This window comes from Antennarius striatus, chromosome 13 (assembly GCF_040054535.1).
Source record: "Antennarius striatus isolate MH-2024 chromosome 13, ASM4005453v1, whole genome shotgun sequence".
In the NCBI taxonomy this organism is placed as follows: Eukaryota; Metazoa; Chordata; class Actinopteri; order Lophiiformes; family Antennariidae; genus Antennarius; species Antennarius striatus.
This window is the reverse complement of record NC_090788.1, coordinates 19,485,678-19,513,547: the sequence shown is the minus strand read 5'-3', so window position 1 is coordinate 19,513,547 and position 27,870 is coordinate 19,485,678. Positions and strand designations below refer to the sequence as shown.

Here is a 27,870-nt window from a genome sequence, read left to right as displayed (position 1 = left end):
GGACGGACACTCTGAGGCGTGTCACTAGTGTCCGTGGGCGTCTCTCACGCCAGCCTCTTTAAATGCGGCGCAGACGTCTCCCTCCTCCCGCCCAGCAGCAGTCATGGCTCTGACCGGGAAGGTGGCGGCGGTGACCGGCGCGGCGATGGGGATCGGAAGGGCGATGACCGAGTTACTCCTGCAACACGGAGCCAAGGTAGAGTTGGTCCTCCACGGACTGCGTGGATCCAGACTGTGTGGACCCCTCCCGACCACAGACAGTGTGTAGGACTCCTGTTGTGTGGACTGTGTGGTGTGTGTTCACCAGCAGAGATCCAGATGTTGGCTGGTCCATCTGGATCTCTGCTGGTTCTTCAGATTCATGGAGAAAAAACATGTTAAACCATGTAGGAAGTGAACAGGAGAGCAGAAATCTGTCAGTGAAACCTGTAAAGTCACAGAGTTACAGGAAAAAAGTTAGCAATTACTATTACTATTATTTCTACTGTTACTATTACTATTACCATTAGTATTACTATTACTACTGTTATTACTATCAGTATTACTATTACTACTATTACTATTACTACTGCTAATTACTATTACCACAGCCAATTACTATTACTATCACTATTACTACTATAACTTTTTTTTTTTTATAGCTGCTACTATTACCACTACTACTCCTACGACTATTATTACCAGGTAGAGTGGAAAAATCATTTCCCCTATGCAGGACAAGTGAATGTGGTTTCTTCCTCTACTACTATTTCTTCTACTAATGCTATTACTAGTACCAGTACTCACAAACTGGAGGGGTGAAGTTTGAAGAATGTAACATTTTTCAAGTGAAGGTGTCTCTCATCAATAATGCTGCAAATTTTAATCTTTGATCCAAAGTAGGAACTACAAATCAACATGAAACACGTTTTTCAAATGTCATTGTGGGTGACTGTTGGGAAACTGATAGATGACTGGTGGGTATCTTGATAGATGACTGGTAGTTGACTATTGGGTATCTTGATAGATGACTGCTGGGTGACTGTTGGGTGACACAAGGTCACAAGACGAGCATCTTTTAAAGAGGTCATGAGAGTCTGACGGTAGGTGTTCTGGTCCTGTCCAGGTCGCCCTCCTGGATGTGAACGAAACCGCAGCAAAGAGTTTAGTGGAGGTCCTGTCGAAACAGTTTGGACCAGAGCGAGTTCTGTTTGTCCGCTGTGACGTTGAGTCAGAGGAGCAGTTCAGAGGTAACACACAACGGTCCAGCTTCAGTAGAAGTTAATCATGAACTCTTTATTGTAGATCAAGTTTACCTTTTTTTTTTAACCAATGCCCCATTTACATTTAAAATCAGGTCAGATAAACACGTTACGACAGACACACAAGCAAACAAAATGTACAACGTATCACAATTATTTATCTACCTTTCTTTTCCAGATTAAAGGGGAATAATCATTAATCAATCATGTCGTATGTGTGCTGCTGTAATAAAATGGTGCTGAAGCCCTTAATCGAGGCCATGAACTTTAAGGTGAAGTGCCCTAACGGTTACCCACATCTCCTCTAAAGACTCCCTGCAGAAGACAGTCGACACCTTTGGAGGAATCGACATCATGTGCAACAACGCTGGCATCCTGAACGAGGCTCTGTTCGAGAAAACCGTCTCCATCAACCTTGTAAGAGGAGCAGCAAGCTGCCCCACACACACCCGCCATGAGGGAAATGGCACCACTATACCGACATCTCCAGAGACAGGAACCTTCTCAGCTAATGCCTCCTGTGTGTTGCAGGTGGCCGTCATCAGGGGCACCTACTTGGCCACAGAGCTCATGCGCAAGTTGAATGGAGATCGAGGAGGGGTGATCATCAACACAGCATCTGCTGCAGGTACCCACATTCACACATGACTTCATTGCAGTAGCATTTGTTTTTAGTCAGCTTTATGTATCTGCAGATGCATACCATAACCTTGCATGAAGGTGTAAGAGTCAGGATTGTTTTAAGTTCAGACTGTTGGATGGAACAGTTCATTTTAGGCCTGCACTTTTAATAAATCACTCATTTGGTGGATGGACTTTTACTTGGCTCACCCTTCTGTCATCAGGGCTGAACTGATGCATCATCCTTTATTAGCAGAGGGTAGAGTCAAAGAGGCAGAGACTGAACTTCTGCTTTGCTGCTATTAGAGGTTCTTCCTGTTATTGGGGAGGTTGTGCAGTAAAATGAAGAAGAGCTATGAAAAATATTCATGTATCCATCCTGAAGGAGAACGGCGTATGTCCAGCTGTTTCATTTGTTCCTGGTGTACTGGCTGGAACTTATGCCTGACTCTCAGCCGTTGTAATTAAATCTAACCTAACCCTAACCCTCACACCTGAAACCCTAACTTCTCCCGTCCTGCAGGTGTCTTTCCTGTGATGTCCATGCCCGTCTATACTTCCACCAAGCATGGGGTGATTGGCTTCACACGGAGTACTGCGGTGAGGAAGCTTGTGTTTTCATGAAGAAACTTTGTAGGCTTCTTCTGTCTGTATGTCTGACCTGGGCCTGGTGTGATCAACGGTCGAGAGCCTGACTGGACACGTGGCTGATTAACACGCTAACAGTGAAGTTATTTTGACAGGTCCACAATATTTTACAACATTTTTATCACCAGGCTGCTTTTGCTGCGTTAGGCTATGGTATAAGAGTCAACGCACTCTGCCCCACGTTTGTCCAAACTGAACTCTTCTCCGACATCCCATCTCACCTGGGACAGTTCTCCAAGTTGAATGAGTACAACGAACAGGTTTTAGCCAAGTTGGGGGTCTTAAGGTGAGTCTGAACCCATCAACTACATTTCTCTGAATTGAGTGCATTGAAAAGCCAATCAGATATGAGCCCGTGAAGGGGACACTAACCATGTGACGCTACAGACCTATAAATTCACAGAGGTCCTTTGTGTCCTCAGTGTATCTGAGACAGTGGAGCCCATGCTGGAGCTGATAACCGACATCGCCAAGAATGGAGAGGCCATCTGTGTGTCCCCAAAAGGAAAAAAATATGTTACTTTCCCCACAATGAATGAGCTCCTGGCTTAGAATGGAGAAGGTGGATGTGTGTGTTGTCCATCAACAGAGCAGCCACGAGTCACGTTGTTTATCATTCAGGTCATCTGTTCGTTTATCCAGCAAAGCAGCAAGTTGAAATCTTTGTGCAAGAGATTGTTGTGTGTCATGTCAAGAACTTGTGTTTCTGATTTGTGAAAAGAACTTCATAAAAACTTGTACAAACTGTTTTCCTTTATTTTGTATCCAGGCTGTCCTGCTGGCGTATCTGAGATTAAATAAATGAAGGGGGGAACAAAGTAAATGAATGAAGGATGAAGTTAATGAATAGAGGGTAGAGCAAATGAAGGGGGATGAATTCTTCCTAAATGTCAGACCTCACCAAAAACAGTCTCAATATACTGCTGTGTTTCTTAAGTGGAGACTTCCTTCACTTCTCACCTGATACAAAACCTTGTTTGAGCCTCATCTACAATATTGGAGCGTTCAAAAATTACAGTTTACTTACAAAAACTAGAGATGCTAATCCCCAGAAAATATTTAGATGGACCAAAATGTAAATTTGTTACGGTACAGTGATCAAACCGGCTGCTCTACTGGAACCACTGACATGTGTTTAGTGTGCATCTATTGTATGTTTGTTTGTATGTTGTTGTATATTAAGGATATCTAGCTGATACTGACCACGTTTTTGGGTCCAAAATTTGAGAAGATTGTAAGGAATAGTTCTGATTTTGTTCTGCAGTTTATCACAAAGAAGGAATTGAATATTTATAATGTAGTATCAGAAGTATTCAGCTGATCTTAAGAAAGATTCTGGCGAGACAGCTCAAGTAAACTGTTGAATTGTTTGTTTTACTCTCCACCCATTTGGCAGCTGCTGCTTCAGGAAAAAATGACGTCAGCCTGGCCCGCATACTTTTTGGTCTTTGGAACCAGTATTTCATGGTCCACAGCCAGCCCTAACATCTCTAATAAGGCCAACACATGTCATTAATATCCTGGTTCTTTCAATAGGATCAGGACAAACATCATTTTGTTTTCCACAGTGTGAGTTTACCTGATTTATGTCTTCCTTCATGCAGCAGCGCATTCTTCAAATAAACTGAGTGATGCTAGACGTTAAGGTGGACATGCTTATCACGAATTGGCTCTTAGATTCCAGGGGTTGGAGGTGCGTTTTAGTTTAAGTGAAACTTAACTGCTGAGTGTTGTGGGTTATTTGGTAAAATTATTGCTATTCAAATATTCAACAGGTGTAATATTAGACTTGTTTCCGCTCGTTTCTCAGCCAACTTTGACTAACAGAGGTCCTGAAGGTTGGATGTGATCACAGGATCATGTTCGTGGTCTGAAGAACCTCCCAGAGTCCTCTTAGTTCTAATGAGTTCAGGTATTTAAACTCTACCACAGTCATCAAGGTCACACCTTAGCAGTTGGGTGTAATGCACTATTATGGAATGTTACAGTTGAAGACACTAGTTTGTTTGCATAACAGGGCATCACATGATCACTTTGTTTATTATCAGTTAATGTTGCTGCTGATTTAACAGAGGACAGTGATTCTACCAGAGGTGGACAAATGCTGCTTAAACTATTGTGATGTTTTACACTGATTCCAGACAGCTGTGGGTGGAGAACAACAACTACACACCTAACATTGTGAGAATAAGATTTCACGACATATGAGTGGGTTTCTCAACCATGACAGCAATGAATAATAACATAACAACAATAATTATATTGATGTATTGGTGTACCTTGCATAACTGCATGAATCTGGTGCAATAACTCCATACAGTTACTCACAATTTTTCCATACCAGAAGTCATGGCATCTAGAGGGCTCTCTACTGGGGGCCTCTAGTAGGGTTTCATACAGGGCCCTGCCAAGACCTCTAGTGGCTTCTAGTAGGACCTCTAGATGGGCCAACAGTGGGGCTTCTAGCAAGTCCTCTATAGAGTCTCTCCCAGGGCTTGTACTCACCTCTATAGGGACCTTTATTAGACACCTCTAGCCGAGTTTCTAGTGAGGCTTTTAGCAGGATCTCTAGCAGGGCCTTTAGTAGCCTCTAGTAGGGCATCCAGTCGGATATCTAGTAGGTTCTGCAGTGGCCTCCAGTAGAGCTGGTACCAGGCTCTCGAGTGGCGTCTAACAGTGGAGTCTCTACCGGGGCGTCCAGAGGGGTCCTAGTGGATTTTGGTTAAAAGGCATACATCCAGGATCTTTCCTTGCCAGCAGCTGACTGTACCTTGTCGGAGTCAGGGGGTCTTTGCAAATGGAGGATGGTCCTTCCTGCCAGGACTGCTCAGTGCTGCCTCTGTACGGTCTGGAGGTATGAATTCCTCTGGTGTGGATCATTCCTGGGGATTCTGGACTGTTTAATCTGAAGCCTAGAAACTTGTTAATGTGCATGTAGAGTCATTCTTTATTGACAATCCAACAATCCAATGAATGAATACAGCTGTTATTTTCATTTCAATAAAGAGCACTTATTCTGAAGTTTTACAAGTGTGTTTCCTGTAAATCTGGTTTGGAAGAGCCTGATGCTAGACGTGGCAGAGAGGAGGAACGATTCAGTCAGGAAGACTGAACCTTTGTAAATTTGTGTCAGGGTTCATTTTCCTTTTTGTGCCTCTCAGTCTAACTTTCCAGCTATCATCACTTACAGCTGTCAGTGATTGGCAGTTCTGATCGTTTGGTCACATCTAGCCATTAGCATGGCAACACAGATTTTTAGCATGTTATCATGCTGCTATCTTTTTTTAATCTTTGACAATCTACGTCATACATGCTGCTGTTATGTATGTGACAACCTCCTCATGACCCCCTAGTCTTTGCAGACTCACCAACATCATCATTCATCAACCATTCATCAGCCACCGCCGCCAATGTCAGGTCTCCAAAGGGACTGCATTGTAAAGTATTGCCTGTACTCACTTCCTCATCCATACTTATTCCGATGTACCTTTCACATCTCGTAACACATTAGGGACTAGGGATTCTGGCTACAGCAAGGAAAAAATTGTAACTTCAAGAACATGTGATAGTTGCTAGCATACCTAGTGAATCTGGTAAAACTTGTGTGTGTCTCACAGCAGGAGGTGTAAGAGGTGCTTCCTGTTGTCCTGCTGATGGCTCGTGGAGGGCGTCTCATGTCTAAACGCTCTGTCTCTGTGAAGAACGGTGGACGTTCTCTGTCTGATTCAGCTCAAAGTTGTCTCTCTGCCTCAGGAGGCCGCGGAAGACTTTCTCAGCGTAGCGGAAGAAGTTCCTGTTCTGCTCCAGGTCCTGAGTGTTAATGATGCGAATCGCCAGAGCGTCCTGAATGGCTGGAGACTCGCAGGGATGATGCTGCACGCGGTGACTCACACTCCTCCCTGGTTCGATGACCAGCAGACCGAGTTCCTCTTCATTGCTATAGCCAGAAGAACAGTTGAGCATCGTTCTGCCGTCGGCAGCGGCTTCACTCTTCGCCTCTTGGTCCGTGGTTCCAGTGTCTTCACTTGATCCATTATGTTTATACATATTGCTGGTGACGTTCCTCGGTGTGGTCGACTCTTTAATTCCACCTGTTGAGTTCCCGGGACTGAGCAGACCTTCTTCAGTTGAGCAGGTCAGATTGGTTCTGCTATCTGCGTTAGCTTGTCTTGGTCCATTGGTTCTGGTTTTTCTGGGTCCTGGAGCTGCAGTCTCACGAATGTTTCGGTTTAGGTAGGCTGCATAGCCCTGGATGAGGCGCGATAATCCTGATTTATAGGACCAGCGCAGTGACATCGCTGATCCCACTGGAACAGAACCCAGACGAACCTGTTGGCATACAGAGATCAGAAGAGTCTAGTTTGGCCCCGGACACAGATCCACGTCAGACGTCTCCACGCCTCCATGCTCATCCAGAGCCTTCAGCATTCGTGACTCTGTCTTACCTGGTGAATTCTCAGGTGTACATGAAATGCAGCTCCCACCAGCCACTGCTGCATGGACACTGAACTCATTCTCTTCTTGTTGGTCATTCTCTCGTAATGATCCAGCAGCTCCAGTGTCAGCAAATCGTCAAACAGCTCTGTGTTTTCCGCCATCTCATCCTGGTTGTTGGTGATGGTGGGCAACAGGTGGAGGTAGCTTTGGATGATCCAGCCTATCCTGGATGAACTGCTAATGCCAAAAATCATCTTAGCCTGGGGTCTCTGAGGAGATGATTCATTCGCCTCTGCTGATTCCTGCCCTCGGACCTGGAGGGAGTTTGTACATCTGAATTCAAGGTGTCTGTTTGTGTTGACTTTTGATTTGATAAGCATTCTGTACTTTTAGGCAGGGGATGTAGCTCAGTGGTAGAGCGCATACACTGGGTGCTGAACCTGGCAGCACAAACCCTCCACGAGGGCACAAGGCAGAGTCAATGCAAACCTGGTCCCAAGCCGAGATAAATGTAGAAGGCTGTGGCTGGAAGGGCATCCAGCATAAAAAACTTTGCCAAACAAATATGAGCAATCATCTAAAATGGAAGAAGGATAACACACTGTGGCGATCCCTAACGGGACAAGAAGAAAATTTTTTAGACATTCTGTACTTTAAGCAGTCAAAAACTGACCCCACACCAACCTCAAACTGAGAATCAAACTGTTGGTGCAACATTTCTGAATTTCTTATGTACGTTTCTCTAGAAATAAGTAAAAAAAGAACAGAACTTGTTGGTCATTGTCCCAGAGTAGTGCTCAAGTGGACAACACTGGATCAGCCAGGGGCCCCTCACTCCACAAACAGGACTCAATGTTGTATATCATGGATTCAGGCACAGGAATCCAGGACAGGGACATTAAGGGGTTTAAGAAAAAAGCTATTCCTAGTTCAGAGGTAAAAAAAAAAAAGGTCAGAAACTGACAAAATAGAACAGGAAATAAGAACCAGCTCACATGTCGTCAGTGTGTCGTATCAGAGCAGATGTTAAACACATGGATTTCAGAAGTGGATGAAAAGACCAACCAGGAAATGTTCAGTTTATAAACAATTGAGGGGAACTTGGAGGAGAAACCTCTGCTCCATTTTCATTAAAATGTTCTGAAAATCCAGTAAGAACTGAGGGTTTGAGTGATGGTCAAAAAAGTCAGAAAACTCTTCTCCTTATGATTTTATGGGTTGTTCTCTGGTGCGCCTGGTGCCTCTAATTCTCCTACAGACTTATTTCTATACCCACGAGGTAGTTTACCACTAGTAGATGGAAGGCCAGCGATGACTATCTGTAGTGTTAAAGAAAATAAAAACTTGTCTATTGTTGTGTAATCCTACTAAAAATGACCCACCCTGGGGAGATCGTCACCTCCCTGGCGGATTGGGGACAACATTGACATGAAACCAAAGAGCTTTACGTACTTGTAGGGCGACCTGGTCGAAGAGCATGGACAGAGCCAGAGCGACGACCCCGATCCCCCCGTGGATGACTCTGCTGCTTCCTCCCACCCTGTTCGTCAGGTTCAGTCTGAACTCAGACTGCTGCTCCAGGGTCATGCTTCTCTGTGAGAAGGCGTAATGGTGCCGCAGCGCCGCCGAGGAGTCCAGAGACAGGTAGGTGGTGAGGACCGGGTCCAGAGAGATGTCCGGGATGATGTTGGCGTCTCGAGCCACGAAGAACAGCTCCTGGATGGTGGATGGAGAAGGGAGGCACATCCCCTGACCGGTCAGGATCATGGTTGGGTCTGTCTGGTCGGTGAGCGCCGGTGTGTGTCTGCAGCTATGCTTCTTATCTGTGTTTGTTCGCCCCAGTTGGGATGTTTTCAGTCCAACCAGCTCTTGCTGCTCAAATGTTACAACTTAAAACATCTGGGTTGAGTTGGGTTGAGACTCTGGGTCATGAGTCTCTCTTTGGTTCCCACCCACCTCCCCCCACAGGCCACACGAAGAGGAAGCTTTGGGTGTGAAGGGTCACCGTTCACAGTCGCATATCTACACCAGCTGAAGGTACTACCTGAGTCTAAAACTTCCAAATTTTGTCAATTTCAAAGGTTAATAATGTTCTTTTTTCATATGACACAATCGTGCATATACAGTATATATTTTTTGAAACACTGATATTGTTGTAGATATTATATTCTTTTAGTTTGTCCTGGTTAGGCTTAGCATTTGATAAAATTTCAGACTCTGTAATGATTTTAAATACTAAAATGAATCTGGGAACAAGCCTTAGATTCATGGCTCATCATTGTCTCTGTTTTTTTTTGTTTTTTTGTACTGCTGCCAAAGGTTGAAAGCTTATCTAAGTGTCAATGCTATCCCATAAAAAATAAAAGTTAACATTTCAGCAGTGTGACAGTGTTTAATAAACACATTCCTTTTTGGTATTTTCTGAAAGGTAAATATTGTGAGAAATGTTAGCATAGCAGCCTGCTGCCTGGTGAAGGCAGCTGACGTCACACAACCTTTGTCCTTACCCGAGAACACACCGGCTGATTATTAACCTCAATGTTGATAAGACAGTCGTCTTCAAGTCGGGATGGATCCCCTGACCAGTGACCACTCAGTCAGGTCCAGGCAACGCTTCAAACTTCTGGCTTTGTGTTGCAGTGAGGATGCCTGCAGTAAAATGTGTATTTGTGCATCCAAGGCAGACAATCAGCAAGAAGACAAGAGGTCCTTCTCCTCTTAAATCCTTACTCCATTCTGTGTGGAGTTTGCATGTTCTCCCCGTGTCTGTGTGGGTTCTCTGTCACACCCCCAGAAACATGCAGCTTAGTCGAAATATTCACTCCACATTGTCTGTAGGTGGGAGTGTGAGCGTGTGTGTTTGTCTTTCTTGTGGCCTTGAGCTCTAATCCAGGGTGTCCTGGATGCCCAGGTGTGTATGTGTGTGTGTGTATATATATATATATATATATTTTTTTTTTTTAATTATTATTATTATTATTTTATTTATTTATTTTTTAAGAACAAGGGAGACGTGCAGAGATATGGCTACAGGAGAATAAAGCTGATGAGCCATTCACTGTGGCGACCCCTGAAGGGAAAAGCCGAAAGAAGAGAAGTTTATGTTCGGTTTTTGTATTGTACTGTTGGCGAAACTCAATCCTTGTGGACGCTCATACTGTCTATTCTGTAATTACTTTTGGGATGCACAAATTTTTCTTGAAGTGCATCCCAAGGATGCACAACTTTCTTGAGGTAAAATTAACTCTCATCATCATCATCATCATCATCATCATCATCATCATCATCATCATCATCATCATCATCATCATCATCATCATCTTCATCATCAAACAATCATTTAGCCTAACTATTCAGGGTATAATTTGATTATATGTTAATGTTTATTTGCTAAATTTAATTGCTGGTTACTTTACAGACTTGAATTAATAAAAAAATCTAATCAGCAATTGAATAGTGATGTATTATTAGAGCCTTAGAGAAGATAATAATTGGTTTATATATATATATATATATATATATATATATATATATATATATATATATATATATATATATATATATATATATATATATATATATATATATATATGTTCTCTCTCATTTTCCTCATTCATCAACTCTTCAAAGTACTCTTTCCATCTTCCCATCACACTACTGGCACCTGTCAATAGACCTCCATCCCTATCCTTAATCACCCTAACCTGCTGCGCGTCCTTCCCATCTCTGTCTCTGTCTTGCCAACCCGTATAGATCAGAAAATAAAAACAAACATAAACAAACTGCTAATTTAAATGATTTTATTAATAACGACGTCATGACTATTTAAGTAAAAACAAAAAACGAGTAAAATTATATACTACTTTTACCAAAATGTTAAAGCCTGGTAGTCATTAAAAAACTGTTTTAGAAATAAATAAAGTTGTAATGTCATTGTCACTTGGTTTTTCTCAAACTTTTGCATCTTTTCCGGAGGCGTGGTGATAATCAATCAAACAATCAATCAACCTTTGTTTGTGTAGTGCTTAATCACATCAGCATTTCAAAGCACTTCTAAAGAGAGACAAACCCAACAGGACCCTCGCTCAGAAGGGTCTCACTAACTCCTCGCTCTCACTGCAGCGATGTCGCGTTGCCGTTTGGTTGATTTATATTTGGGAGATTCACGCAGGTAAGTTTCGTGATGAGAAACCCGCGCGAAATCAAAACATAATGGCGATTTTTCGGGTTCGAAATTTAAGTGGAGAAATTAAAAAAATAAAATAAATTGCGAATAATTTTGTTGAATGGAAGTGCATTTAAGGCTTGCGTCCCGTCAAAAAAAAAGTGAGTCAAAGATGCAAGGACGCACGGAAATAAGAACACTGGATGATGATGATGATGATGATGATGATGATGATGATACATACTGTAGTTGATGTATGTGGTGCGTTCACGTTCAGGGTCAGTCGGGAGTTCTTTACTGCTGCGGTCAGTAAACATAAAGTAGATATTAAAATGAATACATTTACATTCATTTTTAACAAGGTAATTCTAGCATTTATGTGCCAAATCACATTAAAACACAGAATATAAATGGAGACAAAACCAAAAGCATTCTGTATGACGTCGAACAGGAGCGTTAGGATGATAACAATAGATTTCAGACCACGGTTCCCATGAAAACTCATCATTAACACTTCTGATAGGCGAGTTGGTGTCATGTAACCCCACCTTCAGTTGAGCGAGTCCATCAATCCTTGAAGTCCCTGCTTCAAAGGATTCAAAGCGTTTATTATCGTGTGCGCTGTGAATAAAAAGTTTTCCCTATATAATGAAAAACTTACTCTGCCATCCGCACGTAAACGCACCAGAGTTGTTCAAACAAGGATGAAGCCGAATTGCTCAAAGTAGAATGAAGCAAACTAGGACTGGACAGGATTCAAGGTTTATTTAAAAATTATTTTCCAATTCTGAATTATTTCATAGTTCAGAAAACATATTTGTAAAAATTTATCAAAGACGTCACTTCGTTTAAAAAATTTTTTAATTCGTAATCCAGTGGTTGCGCTGCTGCACTTCCGGGTTAAACGTAAATCACGTGATCGTGTTCATCCGGGGCTTACGTCACGGGGAAGTTCCGCGTCCTGCTCGCCGCCTGTTGTCGGTGGATTCGCGGCAGGTGAGTAGCGGAACCTCCTGCTGGAAAACCGCTCGTTAACCGGTTCGAGCCGCACCCGTTAGCCGTTAACGGCTCCGCTAACTGACAAACGGGCGCATGAGCAGCTGTTAGTTATTTAAAGCTGTGGTCTGAGACCAACCGAAAGATGGACGGAGGACCGGGGACCGCTGTGACCGCTGATAACCTTTAGTGAAACCGGTCTGTTGTCCGGTGCTTTTTGGATGTTTTACTTGTTTTACGTTTTAAATATGCTGTAACACAGGGGTGTCAAACTCGTTTTCACCGAGGTCAACATCAGCATTACGGCTGTCCTCAAAGGGCCAGATGTAAATAATCTAATGTAAAATAAATATTACTACTCCTTAATGTTATATAACTCTGAATTTATTAGTTATTCAAGTTACAAGCATTACAGTTGCACAGAAAACACATGTTTCTTTCTTTGTTACAGCATAAATTCTTTTAATTTATGAGGTTATTAAACCCACAGAACTCCATCAATCAAGGATCAAACTATCCAATGAATAATAATTAAAAAAAAAAACATTAAACACGAGTTAAGACATTAACTTTGTTCAAAACGTTTTTGTCAAAGCTAAAATGGGCTTCATTACTGCATTGTGGGAAATGTAGTTTTTGGGTTAAAGCAAACTTTTGACCTATTTACTACCCCTCTGACCTTTTATGCTCTCATGGGCCACATAAAATGATTTGGCGGGCCACATTTGGCCCCCGGGCCTTGAGTTTGACACATGTGTTTTAACAGATGGTGACAGCGAACCAAGTAGTTGGGAGATAGACAGCTTTTTAAAAATGAGATTAAAAAGGTTATAGTGAAGTGTTTAGCGGCTGAAATACCAGAAATGAGGAAAAAGGTCTTTGTGGTTTTACTACCAGTGTTGTATTTTAGTCTCCACACGCAGCTGGCAGAGAAGAGAACTGACACTAATGTGTAATGAGGTTAATTCCCATCAGGCACACGATGGGGCAGCCGGTCTGACTGACGTTCAGATGTTTTGGTCTAATATTCTGCAGCAGTGTGGAGCAGAATGCTGAGAGGTGATAAATCTCTCCCTCCAGGTGGGCCAGCATCATGAGTCAGCGGACGGAGCGACGGGGGATACATGTGGACCAATCAGACCTGTTGTGCAAAAAGGGATGCGGTTACTATGGCAATGCAGCATGGCAGGGCCTGTGCTCCAAGTGTTGGAGGGAGGAGTACCAGCGGGTCCGGCAGAAACAGATCCAGGACGACTGGGCCTTGGCAGAAAAGTAAGACCACTGCTTCACCAGGACTACAATACCCCTCATGTTGTGGTGATCATGTGATGATGTCTGCTCTATCCGTTGTCGTCGGCAACAGGCTGCAGCGAGAGGAGGAGGCGGCGTATGCCAGTAGTCATGGAGCACAGCCCCACTCCCAGACCCACTCCCACCCCACTCCTCCACACCCACACCCGGGCCCCGCCTCTCTGGGACCCTTCTCCAAGTTCGAGGAGAAGAAGACAAATGAGAAGACACGCAAAGTCACCACCGTCAAGAAGTTCTTCAGCCCTTCATCACGTGTCGCTCCTAAGAAAGGTGTGACAGAGTGTGTGAAGACCAGCTCGCCGTCTCTGACCTCAGACAGACGTGTCACGTGTTCTTGATGTCGTTCCTCCTCAGAAAACCAAGAGGGCAAGACCCCGAGTCCGTCCAACAGCCGCCGCACCAGCTTCGACATGGATCAGGTCTCCAAGGACTTCGTGGACTTCCTGAAAAACCTGCAGAAGCCCGGCAAAGAGATCCACAAGCAGTGCCGAGCCTTCATCGTCAACATGTCGAGCAAGAAGGTGTGAAACTGTTTGTGGTCCGGTGACGTAGAACCGTTTGTTGACCTGTGTTTGACCTTCACGCTGGCGTTCTCCTTGCAGGACCTGAGTGCTGACGAACTATCGGAGTGCGTTCAGGATTTCTACCAGAACATGGCCGAACGCTTGATGAGTCACTTCAAAGGTGGGTCCAGAGGTCTCCTGCAGTCAGCTGACGTCTCCTCGTGATCTGATCGGTCTCTGTTCACCAGGGTCGTCGGAGTCGGTGGAGCAGGTGATGGACCAGGTGGAGAAGTACATCATGACTCGTCTGTATAAGAGCGTGTTCTGTCCAGAGACCACCGACGATGAAAGGAAGGACTTAGCGACGCAGACGAGGATTAGGTGTGTGTTTCTGGAGTCAGCAGATCCAAGAGGATGATGATAATACAGATAAACTGAGTGAAAGTCGGCTGGTTCTGTGTGTGTAAAGTGTGTGTTTGTGTTTGCGTGTCAGGGCCTTGCGCTGGGTAACAATCCAGATGCTGTGTGTGTCCATGGAGGAAGACATCCCAGAAGTCTCTGAGAACGTGGTCCAAGCAATAACAGGTGAGAGAAAGATTCGGCCTTCAGGGGAGAGTAGGTGGTGTGTTTTAAAACCACACACACACACACACACACACACACACACACACACACACACACACACACACACACACACACACACACACACACACACACACACACACACCACACACACACCACACACCACACACACACACACACACACACACACACACACACACACACACACACACACACACACAGTTACAAGAGGTAGAAAAGTGTTTCCTTTATTTTCAGTAGCTTGACTTTATACTTATAATATAAAAGTAATAAAACAAGTCAAACTTTACATCTAAACAACTGGAACAAGAAAGAAATGAACTGTCAGAGTATTTGCTTATTGATCAACTCAAGTGATTTGTTTTTCACGGTGATAAACTTGTGTTTGTTTGTTTGTTTGTGTCCCCAGACATCATCGAGATGGACTCGAAGCGAGTTCCTCGTGACAAGCTGGGCTGCGTCACCCGCTGCAGTAAACACATCTTCAGCGCCATCCGGATCACCAAAAACGAGCCGGCGTCCGCCGACGACTTCCTCCCGGCGCTCATCTACATCGTGCTGAAGGCCAACCCCCCCCGGCTGCAGTCCAACATCCAGTACATCACCCGCTTCTGCAACCCCAGCCGGCTGATGACCGGGGAGGACGGATACTTCTTCACCAACCTGGTCAGATTCTCCTCCTGCTCCTCCTGGCGTTCGCTTTGACTCATCGGTTCCTCATCGGTTCCTGTTTGTTCCTCAAACGGTTAACTCAAACCCAGTCCCAGTTCCTCTTTCCACTTTTTCGGTTCCGGTGCCCCTCGATTTCTGACAGATCAGGCCTCCCACCCCCACAGCAGCTTGACGACAGACTTCTCTGCTGCTGGAAACTGGATCAGACGCCGGTATTCTAATGCTGACATCAACTAGTGACAAGTCTGACCTCATTACAGGACAGAAAATAACATAACATTGCATAAATAGTGGGTTTTATAAACGGCTTAACAACAACCCGGTTACATATTCATCCACGTTAATGAGATATTTCTGTCAGTATTTAACATTTCTACAGATTATTAGTGGATAAGGAAAGCTATAGAGAGTTTACGTACAGTAATCCCTCGTTTCTCGTGGTTAATGTGTTCCAGGACCAACCGGGAAAAACGAAATTCCGCGATAGAGCAACAAACTATTTTATTATTTACGGTAATTTAAATGTTTTTGAACCCTCCCCATACTGATATTAAACCACCTTCTATCTGTATTACCTTTTCCCACACTTTTATAGACTGTTTAAAGCACTTTTGTATTAAAGAAAAGTCGCAAAAAGAATTGTGAGTCGGAACGCAACTATTGGCTGTCAGCCAATAGCATGCGAGTATGGTATCACATGACTACCTATTAAAAATCCGTGATGTGGTGAAGCTGTGCATCTTGAAGCATGAATAAACGAGGGATTACTGTAGATGCTTTTTCTGTTACTGGATGGTAACCATCTTTTATTTACCCTGCCTCTGCTTGTGGATCTGGATCTAATCTAATCTAATCTAGATCTGGAGGATTAGAAGCTATATTTGAGGGGTCAGTGCACCCCGGGTCACAGAGCAGTGGAGGATAGAATGGAATTGTGTGTTGGACCCTGACACTGGATGTGATGAAACCTTGACCTCGTCTTCATCTGCTGACCCGTGTCTCCTCTTCCTCAGTGCTGCGCCGTGGCCTTCATCGAGAAGCTGGACGCTCAATCCCTCAACCTCTCTGCGGACGAGTTTGAGCGCTACATGTCGGGCCAGGCGTCGCCCCGCTCCAACGGCTCGGAGGCGGACTGGTCTCAGACCGACTCGGCCCCCGGCGGAGCTCCCATCAACCCGGTCCTGGCCGAGCTCAACCAGAACCTGGAGACGCTGTCGGGCCTCAACTGCCGCCAGGAGGCGGTGATGGAGGCGGCGCAGAGGCTGCAGGACGACCTGCTGACCTGGACCGGGGGCGTCCAGCAGGAGGTCAACGGCGCTCTGGAGAAATACCCTCTGGAGATTCTGCCCCGCCCGGTGTCTGCTTTGGACGACCGCAACGCGGACAGCGACAACCTGCCGCCCCCCCTCACACCCCAGATGTCTGCTGGGTAGTGGAGTCACCAGAGGCAGGAGAAAACATTTCACTCCACGGTCGAGTAACTTTAGTAACTTTAACCTGCACAAACTCAGAGTCACGCTCCAGGAAGCTAACGTAGCTTTAGCACCGCGCTTAGCATCACAAACTGATCCACTCTAGCAGCTAGGAGGCTAGTTAGCCTGTTTCCACTCATCACTATGAACTGAAGTGTGCCGTTAGGCAGTGATGGTGTGATGTAGAGAAAACAGACGCCAAAAGAGATTGTTACAGACGCTAGCACGCTAGCTAGTTACTAGGCAGCTACGCTACATTAGATGGATAGATGGATAGATAGATTTTGAGGTAATATGTCTAGAATCAAATAAAAATCATGGTCCTCTTCGTTCAGTCATATACACATAAAATACAGATGGTAATAAACATTTCTAACTCAAAATTAAAATCTACACACATTGGCTGTTGAGGTGGCTCATGTTCGTATTTTCACACTTTGCTAACGCTGTAAAGCTAATGTTTTATTTCTAGACACCAAAGCTTTGACTTTATGTTTAATGTTCTGTCACCGTCTCATCTCATCTTCTCCACGCTGACAAATGTAGAAACACGACGCTTCGTTGTCTCCAGGTGTCACATGAACTTCACGAGGTCCTTCATGTTTCTACACAGTACTGTGTTTTTAGATTTCAGTGTATTTGACAAGGTGTTCTTTATATTCACCTCAGCATGCATATTTAATGACAGGATGTCTTTGATATTTTGGTTTGCCTTTTCATTATGGGATGTGCTGTGTTATCCTGGGTGTGACTCAGCGTTATCCTGTTCTACTGACAGTTGAATCCGTACCGATGTTTTTTTTTTTAGAATGTTGTCAGTATTAACAAGTACATCATTTAGACTTTAGTGACAAACATTAAAACACAAGACTACATGACAGTAGCGAGTTAATAACTGTCCTGTCCAGCCTTTAACCACAACATACTTGGTTGTTTTATAGTTTTAAACTAGAACACTAATATTATTATTCATCTGATGGATTTTGAAGTGACTTAAGAACTGAGAACTTTGATTTTTGCTGCGTCTCGATCTCGATAGCCAGCCAGGATAGGCTCCAGTAACACCCGTGAACCGCGAGGCGGACAAGCAGCTACTGATGAGATGATGGCAATCGGTTCTTCTAGAAGAAAATGTGTGGATTATTATGGTCCAGAAATGGTTTAACACGTGAGCAGCAGAAGCTGAAACTCATGTTCAGGAGATACCGTCCTGCATGAGGAAACAATGATATGAGCTCCGATGTTTTTTTGTGGATGTGCAGAAAGTCTTAATATTAAATACTACAGAAAAGAAAGCAGTCACTGACTTCAGCTGGTTTTTCTTCTCAGAATACAGTACTGGGAAGAACTTTCAGCTTCACCCTGAATGAAGCCTGTATGCTCTTATTCTATTTTAATACATTATTTTAAAATAAAAAAAACATATGTTTTTATTTCTATTATATTAAAATATAAAAAATATATTTTAAAATAATAGAATAAGAGCACACAGAATATGATTTTGTTTTTTTTTGTATTTGTGTACATCATTACTGTGCCAATATTCTTGTTTTGTCATCTTCATTTGATTAGCCAATTAAACTTTTATTTAAAAGTTTTGTGTCACTGATTCATTCATTCATTCATTCATTCATTCAACTGCTTCATGAAATCCTATTGAACTGACTGTAGCGCCACCTGGTGGTCACATCTCATCAGAGAGCAGAATTCGTACTAGTTCAGAGGTCTGCTGGGTTTGTAGGAGGCATCCAGCCTGCAGAGCCTTCAGGGTCCACTAGAGGGCGCTGCAAAGGGTAAAGCCTGACATTTATGTAGTAGTCCTACTGAAAACCAGTAAAATGAGCTGTTGATAGTCCTTAACATTAGATCCGTCTGACAGCTGAAACAATAAAGTAATGTTTCCTCAGTTCATCTCATACTTTTATTTCTTTCATTCCTGTGATCACAGTCATCACCAAATTTCACCAGAAATAAAAGGAAAAGTGTCATCCGTTATTATGCGATTTACTCTTTATTGTTTTTAATATTGTTGGGCGACATGTGAGGGGTTTGTGGAGACTGACAGACTAACTTTCTCCACTAGAGGTCTCCAATGTGCAAAAGTGACAAAATGCAGTCTTAAAGGGCCATTGTCTGAAGTCACTCAGCTGCAAACTGCAAGTCATGGCTTCTCGAAGAATTGTATTGTAGACGTGTAGAACTACACTAAACAAACAATCATTGTTTGGGGAAGTACTGGTCATTGGTTTAAACTAGGTTGCATCCATTGAAATGTGTGTGTTTCTTCTAACGTCCTTATTCAGTATATACATAATACAAGATAAATGAACTGCAGATAATATTTATACATGCTAATATACTTCTGAAAAACAAGTCATGAAAGCTTTATACATACAGTAAGGCATAGAATATATACAGAACTAACCTAAAGGTATTAGTATCAAACATCTGTCAAATATTCACACTGCAACAAAACAAAGAATTTTAAAACTTCTCATAATATATACAAAAATACTTGCAAATGCCCCTAGGAATATCTTAATAGAAAAAATAATTGGAATCTGGTCAGGAGGACATCTCATTATTTTTGAAACATGCACTGACTGCAGATCAGTCCAGCAGTGGGACACGTCTCCGGATGTTGGTTCTTATTGGGGTACGTATGGATCACTGAGAAAAAAGCGGTTCTTAGTGCGGGGATACTTGGTCTACTGTGCTCATTGGTCTTTGTTTACCACCCCAACGCCTCCGGTGTCCTCTGCAGCCTCAGTGCTGAGATGTACACTGCACAATAATCTCATTTGGACCGTACAACCTGCCGTCTTTCACACCTTGGACTCGCTCTCTAAGTTGGCGATGTCGCCGTTCCTCTCCGTCTGCTGGTTCTTGCCCTGGTTCTCCTGGCTGGACTTGGTCTCCTGACCCTCCTGCTCGGACTCTGGCAGGCCCTGCTGGCTCAGCTTACTGGCCAGAGACCAGGTGAGGGGCAAGCGGCTGCGACTGGTGATGTCAGCCAAATCTTTGGCACTGTAGGGTGGGGTGTTGGTCTCGTAGATGTCATGGAAGCTGTTGTAGTCCACTTCGTAGAAGCCGTCCTCCAGGGTCAGGACCGGTGTGAACCGGTAGCCCCACTTGATCTCACTGCTGACATACGAGCTCCTTGCTTGACACGTCATGCCTGAAGACACAGAGCGACACCAAAGAGCAAAGGTTCATGGGATATATGTTCATCTCTCTGCAGGTAAAAGTAGATGTGACGGTTCAATGGGGTTTTGTTTGAGGCACTCTGTGAAGATGCTGACATCGATGGGTACAGAACATGTTTGTTAGTATACCGTTACCATGGATGCAGTGATGTTCACCGAGGAGTTTTACAGACGTGTATCATACGGTGTTAGCGGTGGTCTCATGCCGTCAGAGGAGGCGGTGCTGAATCTAAATGAGCGTCCAGCCTGCCCAGAGTCCAGGAGCACCTGTGTCTCTGACGTCAGGCTGTGTTGTTCCTGCACCTCCTTAACATTCATAAATGAAAAACCTGCTGTGTCACCCTCAGACGTCACCAGGAACATTTAGAGACCTGAAACAGGGCCGTTTCTATCCCCCATGTCGGCAGTGTCAGCAATTACAATCCATCAGTCAATCAAGTATTTCTTATGACTCAGTGAAAACATGCATTTCCATCAATCACAGAATGAACTGTGAAGGCTTCGGTGATTCACTGACTTCATTTCAGGCTGTCATCAGGCCAAAGACTCTTCTTACTACATTTCATAATGCATCCAAATCTGATTTCCATCCCCCTGACGGCTCTGAGTGAAGTCTGTCTGAAGCTCTTTCAACTAGCTGGTTATGAGTTCCAGAATCACACTGATTTCATATGAACTAAAACTAATAAAGGTTATGGATTTTGTCATGTCACTGGCCCAAAGGTAAATAGGGTTAATTAGTATTTTTCATGCATGCTGCAAAAGTGTAAAATGTTTAGATGAATAAATTGACGAATGGAGGAACAAACAAGGCAGTCAAAGACTGCAACATCCCGCGACACCCCTGAATTCAAAATTTTACCTTGACCTGCTTTCATAATGGTTGCAGCAATGAATTCTATATTGTACTATCAAGTATTTGGCTTTTCATTTCATATTTGTAAGTTGACCACTGCTAGAGGTATACTGTAGCAGACAGACCCAGGACAACCTACAATAATGTTATGGGCATTAAAAAGGTATAAAAGTGAAATTTTGACCTTGACCTAGTTTTCTCATGGTCAAGGTCATCATCTCATTTTCATCCCCATTGCTGCCCGAGTAATATGCTTTTTCTTTCATCTTTCTATCTGCAACGAGATCCAACCCTACACCTAACCCCTCTCCCCCGACGTCCAGGGGTAGAGGGGTTTCACGGGTTTCGGCCACTTTCAGATGCGTTTTCTTGTGTTTTGATTTGAATCTTTGGCTCAGCTGTCTGCAGGAAAAGTCCTCTGTGAGTCTCCAGCAGCTGTTCAAAAAACGCACTCAGACGTTATGTAATTGGTTCATTTTGTCTTGGCTGAATGTGGGAAAGATGACTACAGTCATCTGGCGTCTGAACACCCCATCAGATCTCAGTCATTAACATATACTCTTGTATTTTAATGTGTTTGGACAGATCCCGTTTCTGTGGCTACAGTCAGCTCAATACCTCTGACATCATCAGCCTGCATGCACATCTCGTAGCGTAACGCAGGGTAACGAAGGGTAAGTCAGGGTAACGTAGAGTAACACAGCACCATGAAGGGAAGCGTAAGGACTCTGGACTCTGGTTGGTGACCCCAGTCTCTGTTCCAGCAGGTTTCATGAAACTCCATCATGTGGTTTAAGTGTAATCCTGCTGACACATGATCTACAACACTCATTTCCTGTAACACTCACCTGTGGCCTCCACCATCCCCTCCAGGATGACGACGATCTCCAGCTCCTCCTTGGCCAGGTGAGCCTGAGAGATGTCCCAGAAGGGGCTGTTCTGGTTGATCTCGTGGCAGATGATGAGCGGCGACACCAGGAACAGCCGGTCGTCTCCAGTGTTGTAGCCCACGTTCATGTCCGTCTGATTGAGCGGGATGAACTCCCCTTCCTTGGTCTGCTTGGACTTGATGAGCTTGGCCCTGATGGACGCCTCCACGATGTGCGAGTTCCGGAGGTCACCCACTCTGAACATCAGGCACATCCGCCCATCTCTCATGGAGATGACCGCGTTGGTGGAAAACACTAACGTCTCTGCTCGCTTCTTGGGCTGTGAGATCTTAACAAACATGCAGCCCACCATGAAGGCGTTCACGATGGACCCCAACACCGACTGAACTAAAAGCAGAAGAATCCCCTCGGGGCATTTGTCCGTGATGACTCTGTATCCGTAACCGATGGTGGTCTCGGTCTCGATGGAGAACAGAAAGGCCGATACGAACCCATTGAGGTTATTGACGCAAGGAGTCCAGTGGTTGTCCGATAGATGGTCCAGATCCCCCCGGAGGTAGGCGATAAGCCACCACATGAAGCCGAAGAAGAGCCACGTCACCGTGTACACCAACACGAAGATGAAGAGGTTGAACCTCCACTTCAGATCTACCAGCGTGGTGAAGATGTCGGTCAGGTAACGGTAGGTCTCCCGGACGTTCCCGTGATGGACGTTGCACTTCCCGTCCTTCTGGACGTACCTCTGGATCTTCTTTGTTCGGTACATCTCAGCATGCTGTTTGGGCAGATCCTCGCGAGCCTGCTTTGGCAACTTGGGCTGTCTGATGATGGCCGGGCTCTCCACATCCTGCTCCATGGGGTTGCTGGGGGATTCAAGCCTGTTGGAGGGAAACATGCAGATTATTAGTTCTGAAGAGAAAACATCTGTTCATCCATCCAGACGGCTTTGAGTGGTAGTGAACATGGAGATGTCTATCTTCTGTGAGGGGCCAGACAGTCCTTTGCTTCTGCTACTCTGACCATCCTCTGACCTCGTTGTGAAGAACCAGGAGAGTGGCTGGTCCTGATGAGAGGGAAGGGAGACTCTGAATATTGTGTTTAAGTAAAAACACTGATGGTGACCCACGTACTTCTGCCTCACGCTGCAGAAGAACCAGCATGAAGCTCTCAGCAAGGGCTGGGATTATCTCCTACTTCTGTTTCTATGACTGAAACCACATCTCCATGATAGATATAAAGAGGGAGAAGTCTGGTCGGGTTCTTCCACCAATGATTTAAAGATACTAAACATTAGGCGAGAGGAAATACTCATAACTGTAATATGTATTTTCTGTTAGCATCGTGTTTGGGTCAGCATTGTTTTTCAAATGAGATGAAATCAGTAAAATATCTTAAAACATTTTTATCTATTGATATCTGTATATCTATATTTATATATCTATATCAACCAATATATATATATATATATACAGTCCTGTGAGGTGATTCATGTCCACATCATGTCAACACACTTCAATATCAGATTATTATTAACATGACAGAATGGTGAAGTGAAACCTGATCAGGTTGTTGTTGTGGACAGAAGGAGATGAACTCCAGCTGCAGAGAAACACTCTGAGACCTTCAGCCGATGCATCAACCCGGAGGTCGTGTGACAGCTAAATGAATACGCATGCGGATAATAACATCTCTAAACCTCCCCTCAGCCATTGTTCCCAGCGCCACCACTCAGAGACCAGCGTCTCATCCAGCCCCACCACCGCCTGAACCCACGGTGAAGCAAACACCTCCACCCAAACCACACCACCCAGTGCGCTGGAGACAAACCAGGTTCTACACTAATTCATCTGGAACTCCTAAAACACTGACAGACCCCAGAGGTGAACATGAAGTATGAAGTTCTATAGTGAACTGAAGGACGTCTGACGTTTGTGTTGCCACCTCTTTCCGTTGGAGCGCTTCCTCCAGAGGAGAACCTGACAGGAGATGCGGCCGTCGTGGAAACATCAGAAGGATGAAGGGCTCCCTCAGATTCTCCTCTTCCTCCCTGATGATGCACATTGCCTAAACTGCTATCAGTGTTTCCACCACTGGAACAAATGGCTATTCTGAAACCGTACTGCCTCCATTCATAGGGGAATATTATGAGCTTGAGCAGGGCTGGTTTCCGTGGCAACGGACAGCTCAACCCTCTACCAAGTGCTCACAATATAGCAGGAACGTATCTGATGAGAGCGCTGCATAACATTTGTTTCATCTGTTTCAGGAACAATGTAGTGAATCCGTCTGCGCTGAGCGTGAAGCTCATTCTGGAACAGCTGGACTCACATGAACACAAATAGAATCATAGAAGCCCGTCCACATGATGGGACTGATCCAGGATCAGTGGGGCCTGGAAATCAGCAGCAGGAATAATGCTATTACAGCTGCTAGCGACGACAAAGCTATGCTAACAACAGATAAAATTATTATTACACTAGAATAAATGTGGTGGCTATGTTTCCAGTCTTATCCCTGTGAATGATTCAACTACCACACACTGGATTTGCTCTATTTGTTAAATTTTATACTGGGTGTGGGTGGGTGGGGGGGGTGAGTCCACAAGCTCCAGGAAGGAGGGGCTGGTTGGTGGTGACGAGGCAGCAGAGAACCCCTGAATCAGCAGCTCCCCTGGAGACGTCTGAGCTTCCTTCAGCATCGCTCCGTTTAACAGCCCACAACATTTATGGGTCACTATCTGCTGTCCCACTTCAGCTCGACAGGCTGGTTCTGATAAACTGATCCGGACAGGCTGGTTCTGATGGGCTGATCCTGACCGGCTGGTAATGATAAACTGATCCTGACAACTCTGCACCTCGGCCAATGAGAGCTGGACGAGCTGATGTGATCAGCCATGTTTGTTTGCTTGTTTGTCTGTCTGTGGATTTATTATTAATGGAGCTGAACAGATTGAATCATGGGTATGTTTTCCTTCAGTCTGGTCATGAAGGAGCATCTCTGCTGCTGCAGCAGGACGTGTTATTAACACGCATGGAGAGCTGATCAGGTTGTGTGGACATGTCAGTCATCCGTCCTGTTCTTCGGTGTGCTCCCAGCTCTTCGTTACCTCTGCTGTGTGGCGGACATTAAGGACCAGGTAGAGGGATCCAGATGTGGCCTAAACGGCGCTGCGTTCCCACGGGGACACGGGCTATTATTAGACACATCAACAGCTGAGACACATCGATCTGTGGTCAGCAGGAACATTAAAGCCGTTCAGCGACCGACACTCTCTTGGATCTCTAACACCACCACGTCCAGCAGGCAGCTGAGACGGGTCCAGTTCCAGAGGGCCTGAGAGGAACTGTGTTCACACAGACGCTGCTGACGAGACAGCCAGCGACAAAAATAGGACAGCACAAACTCATCTCCATCCTGATTCCTGAGTGGAAATTACAGCCTTCCAGCAATCACAACGCATTTTCTTTGGAAAATGAGCTCTCTCTTTCTTAGATCTGGATTAATGCACACCAGAAGTGGCAAATTTAACACAATGAGACTCAATGAAGATTTGAACCGGTGATGCCCAGTAGATGTCCTGCTCAGGACAGGACCAGAGCCTACCTGCTCTTGGCTGGAGCGATGGGGTACCACATCAACGTGTCACCACACAATCTAGACGTACCGAGTCTCCAGAAGTCAGGAGACATAGACTTGTTTCAGACCTGAAGACGGATCTGTCAGACACGTGTAGCACGTCGGGCTCGACTGGGACCAAAGAAGACTGACCACATCCTGAACCTGGACCAGGTTCAGTTCTACTGGGGGAGGCACCACAGTACCGTGTTGCTACCGGGACCAAACTTCAGGTCATGGTTATCCAATCCATTACCACAACTGAAGAAGCCTCCCGGACGAGAGGTGAAACGTCTTCAAGAACCTTTCTTTGAGTCCATTGGATGGATTTTAACAACTTAGGATGACCTGCGAGCTTTGACTAAGAATAGATGGTTAAATAGAACAACTAGTAAACAGTATGGTAGTATTAGAGTCATCACCATCATTTGGACTGATCTGAACTGTCTTTGTTTAACATGTGGATGAACCATAGACTGTATAACATCATATTTATGTGGAAAACTCAACTTTTAGCCCAAATAACCCACAAATATCACGGATTGACATCAAGAAGCTACAGGAGCCTATGACGACTGGATTGCCCTCATCCATCCCATAATACCACATCTTTAGCAGAACAGGTCTTTAAATGGAATAAACAGCTTAATGGTGTCATCTGTTAGATTTAGGTTTTGTATTGATTGTTTGGTTATTTGTAAACTATAGTTTACAGTCAGGTTGTCCAGGTTACCAAGCAACCCCAGAAAGGGGTTGCTTGGTAACCTGGACATCAGGCTATCAATCATCTGAGATACCCTTTAAAAGGTATCCTGCATAAAGTGGAGCGCCCCCTGCTGTTAACATGTGACCATCTACTTCCTGTCTGTGTGGATGTGGAAAGAACCAACACCCCACCGAGTGTGTGAAAGGAGCTGCGTTTAGGTGACGGCGTGTCAGGCCGGTGTTTGAAGGTTCTCCATCTTTAATAATGGAGGTGAGAGTGAGTGTGTGCTGGGGGTGAGAGCTGGGGGGGGGGGGACGTGAAGCAGCGACTCCTCTGCCTCCACTTGTTCTTTACTCTTAATCACTGTCTCTGTGACGACTGCTGAATCAAAGCCCTTCTCGTTGTCACTTTTCTCTGTCTCTCTCTTCTTCATCATCCTCTTCTTCCTCCTCTGTAATTTCCTGGATCAAATGTAGGAGGTTGTTATTCGATTGTGGGAATGAACTGGGGCGCAGCGGATCAATACCTGGGCCCAGTCGGAGGGTTCCAGCGATGAAGACACTGATACATCACCTGTATCGGCTCTTGGAGACATGCTTTCATATTTTATGGTTGAATAGAGATTATAGATTAGAATAAAGAAAATAAATCAGAATTTTTACTCCAAATGAATTCACTGTCAAATGTTGGAGCTTTTGCAAAGTTTAGAAATAGATCAGAACCAGGACCAGAACCCCAGAGAGCCGGGTCAGAAGCTCCAGGTCACCCCCTCAGTCTGACGAGCAGGTGTGAAACAGGTCCGTACGTGTGAATCACTGCTTCAACCTGATGAAAGTAGCAAAAATGACACTTTTTCATGATAATAACTCTAAACCAGACCAGCCGGTCAGTGGATAACTAGTTCCACGGCTGACTTGATGACCAGATCGTGGTTTTGACGTACAGAAACGCCTTCAGGGTCTGATCTCACAGCAGGCTTGCTAAATGTTTTTTCTTCCTTCCTTGGGATCAGGTGCAGGAAGAGCAAACAAGCTGGATATTTCCCGTTGCCATGGAGATGGAGGTTGATCCAGACCACAGTAATATCTTAATACTAATAACGGCCTCTTCTCCTTTGCATCTTGTGCGTTAATACGCACAAGTGTGGCTCCTTCAGCGGTGTTGTGGTCCTGTGGTGACGTGAGGCCTGCAGGCTCTGACAGCCTTGGAACATTTTCCTCCACTTTCTCCATCTGAGACTCCTTCATGATGGCCCCCCCAGCAGGGAGAAACCAGCTCCAGACGCCAGGTCCGGGTCTGGACGCGGCTTCTTTACGCGCTGATTATTCTCATAATTAATATCTGATTCGTCTTGGAGTGTTATGTAACTCTCCACCCCCACCGTCCCCATATAACAGATGATTACATTTAACCAGCCGTGATCAGGACCGCTGCAGGAACGGGGAAGGGGCTTACCTTGCGCACCAGATCACCGATCGCTCCCCCGGTTCATTTTAAGTCGATCCCCTCCGGTGAAAACGCGCCGCCGATGCTGCTGGTTGTGGGTTTCAATCCGAACAGAGACTGAAGGAATAGCGACTAATTCCCTCTTTCCTCCATCCCTCTCCTCTGAAAAGCATCGGCCGACAGCCTCCACCCCTCAGCTGGGAGAGAGACATAGAAGAAGACTGAGGGAGGGGGAGGGAGAGAGAGAGAGAGAGAGAGAGAGAGAGAGAGAGAGAGAGGAAGAGGAACGAGGGAGACGAGAAGGCGGAGAAATGATGTGAGTGATGGAAATTAATGTTAAAGATGACTGAGTTCAAATGATCCTTCAGGAGGGTAGAGTCATTAAAAGATTCACAACATAAACAAAAATAAATACCGGTCATGTTATTATTGTCATTATTATTATTATTATTATTATTATTATTATTATTATTATTATTATT

The 27,870-nt window shown here is 44.7% G+C and overlaps 4 protein-coding genes across 5 annotated transcripts; 2 read left to right on the top strand and 2 right to left on the bottom strand.

Moving 5' to 3' along the window:
* Window positions 1-39: 39 nt before the first annotated feature.
* LOC137606365 (15-hydroxyprostaglandin dehydrogenase [NAD(+)]-like) lies at window positions 40-3,257 on the top strand. Its single transcript, XM_068331602.1, has 7 exons — window positions 40-196; window positions 1,106-1,229; window positions 1,552-1,658; window positions 1,773-1,869; window positions 2,386-2,462; window positions 2,639-2,796; window positions 2,933-3,257. The coding sequence occupies exons 1-7, from the start codon at window positions 104-106 to the stop codon at window positions 3,060-3,062; spliced, it is 786 nt and encodes a 261-aa protein (XP_068187703.1). The 5' UTR covers window positions 40-103; the 3' UTR covers window positions 3,063-3,257.
* Window positions 3,258-3,399: 142 nt separating this feature from the next.
* LOC137606362 (uncharacterized) lies at window positions 3,400-8,963 on the bottom strand. 2 transcript variants are annotated; one of them, XR_011037847.1, is made up of 4 exons: window positions 8,400-8,963; window positions 6,956-7,261; window positions 6,092-6,839; window positions 3,400-5,429 (listed from the first exon to the last, which is right to left on the bottom strand). XR_011037847.1 is itself a non-coding variant. In XM_068331599.1 (3 exons), exons 1-3 carry the CDS (start codon window positions 8,712-8,714, stop codon window positions 6,189-6,191), a joined length of 1,272 nt encoding a protein of 423 aa, XP_068187700.1. In that variant the 5' UTR covers window positions 8,715-8,963; the 3' UTR covers window positions 5,440-6,188. The 2 variants fall into 2 exon arrangements, 1 of the variants encoding a protein (XP_068187700.1); XM_068331599.1 differs by lacking the exon at window positions 3,400-5,429 and having other exon boundaries at window positions 5,440-6,839.
* A 3,094-nt stretch (window positions 8,964-12,057) lies between these two features.
* rabgef1 (RAB guanine nucleotide exchange factor (GEF) 1) lies at window positions 12,058-18,238 on the top strand. The gene is made up of 9 exons (XM_068331256.1): window positions 12,058-12,108; window positions 13,189-13,380; window positions 13,472-13,689; window positions 13,774-13,940; window positions 14,022-14,103; window positions 14,171-14,303; window positions 14,416-14,507; window positions 14,935-15,191; window positions 16,211-18,238. Exons 2-9 carry the CDS (start codon window positions 13,202-13,204, stop codon window positions 16,628-16,630), a joined length of 1,548 nt encoding a protein of 515 aa, XP_068187357.1. The 5' UTR covers window positions 12,058-12,108; window positions 13,189-13,201; the 3' UTR covers window positions 16,631-18,238.
* Window positions 18,239-18,665: 427 nt separating this feature from the next.
* On the bottom strand, window positions 18,666-27,531 carry LOC137606152 (G protein-activated inward rectifier potassium channel 2-like). Its single transcript, XM_068331258.1, has 3 exons — window positions 27,398-27,531; window positions 21,580-22,499; window positions 18,666-19,847 (listed from the first exon to the last, which is right to left on the bottom strand). Exons 2-3 carry the CDS (start codon window positions 22,475-22,477, stop codon window positions 19,495-19,497), a joined length of 1,251 nt encoding a protein of 416 aa, XP_068187359.1. The 5' UTR covers window positions 22,478-22,499; window positions 27,398-27,531; the 3' UTR covers window positions 18,666-19,494.
* Between the last annotated feature and the right edge of the window lie 339 nt (window positions 27,532-27,870).

What these genes read in the sequence shown, in the direction of transcription:
- LOC137606365 (XM_068331602.1), top strand. Translation starts at nt 104, where the DNA reads ATGGCTCTGACCGGGAAGGTGGCGGCGGTGACCGGCGCGGCGATGGGG. An exon ending in AAACCGTCTCCATCAACCTT is followed by an intron (nt 1,659 to 1,772) that starts GTAAGAGGAGCA and finishes TGTGTGTTGCAG; the next exon opens with GTGGCCGTCATCAGGGGCAC. An exon ending in CAACACAGCATCTGCTGCAG is followed by an intron (nt 1,870 to 2,385) that starts GTACCCACATTC and finishes CCCGTCCTGCAG; the next exon opens with GTGTCTTTCCTGTGATGTCC.
- LOC137606362 (XM_068331599.1), bottom strand. Translation starts at nt 8,714, where the DNA reads ATGATCCTGACCGGTCAGGGGATGTGCCTCCCTTCTCCATCCACCATC. An exon ending in TCGACCAGGTCGCCCTACAA is followed by an intron (nt 7,262 to 8,399) that starts GTACGTAAAGCT and finishes AACTCCCTCCAG; the next exon opens with GTCCGAGGGCAGGAATCAGC. An exon ending in TACACCTGAGAATTCACCAG is followed by an intron (nt 6,840 to 6,955) that starts GTAAGACAGAGT and finishes GTATGCCAACAG; the next exon opens with GTTCGTCTGGGTTCTGTTCC.
- rabgef1 (XM_068331256.1), top strand. Translation starts at nt 13,202, where the DNA reads ATGAGTCAGCGGACGGAGCGACGGGGGATACATGTGGACCAATCAGAC. An exon ending in TCAACATGTCGAGCAAGAAG is followed by an intron (nt 13,941 to 14,021) that starts GTGTGAAACTGT and finishes TTCTCCTTGCAG; the next exon opens with GACCTGAGTGCTGACGAACT. An exon ending in CTTGATGAGTCACTTCAAAG is followed by an intron (nt 14,104 to 14,170) that starts GTGGGTCCAGAG and finishes TCTGTTCACCAG; the next exon opens with GGTCGTCGGAGTCGGTGGAG.
- LOC137606152 (XM_068331258.1), bottom strand. Translation starts at nt 22,477, where the DNA reads ATGGAGCAGGATGTGGAGAGCCCGGCCATCATCAGACAGCCCAAGTTG. An exon ending in GGGGATGGTGGAGGCCACAG is followed by an intron (nt 19,848 to 21,579) that starts GTGAGTGTTACA and finishes CTGTGTCTTCAG; the next exon opens with GCATGACGTGTCAAGCAAGG.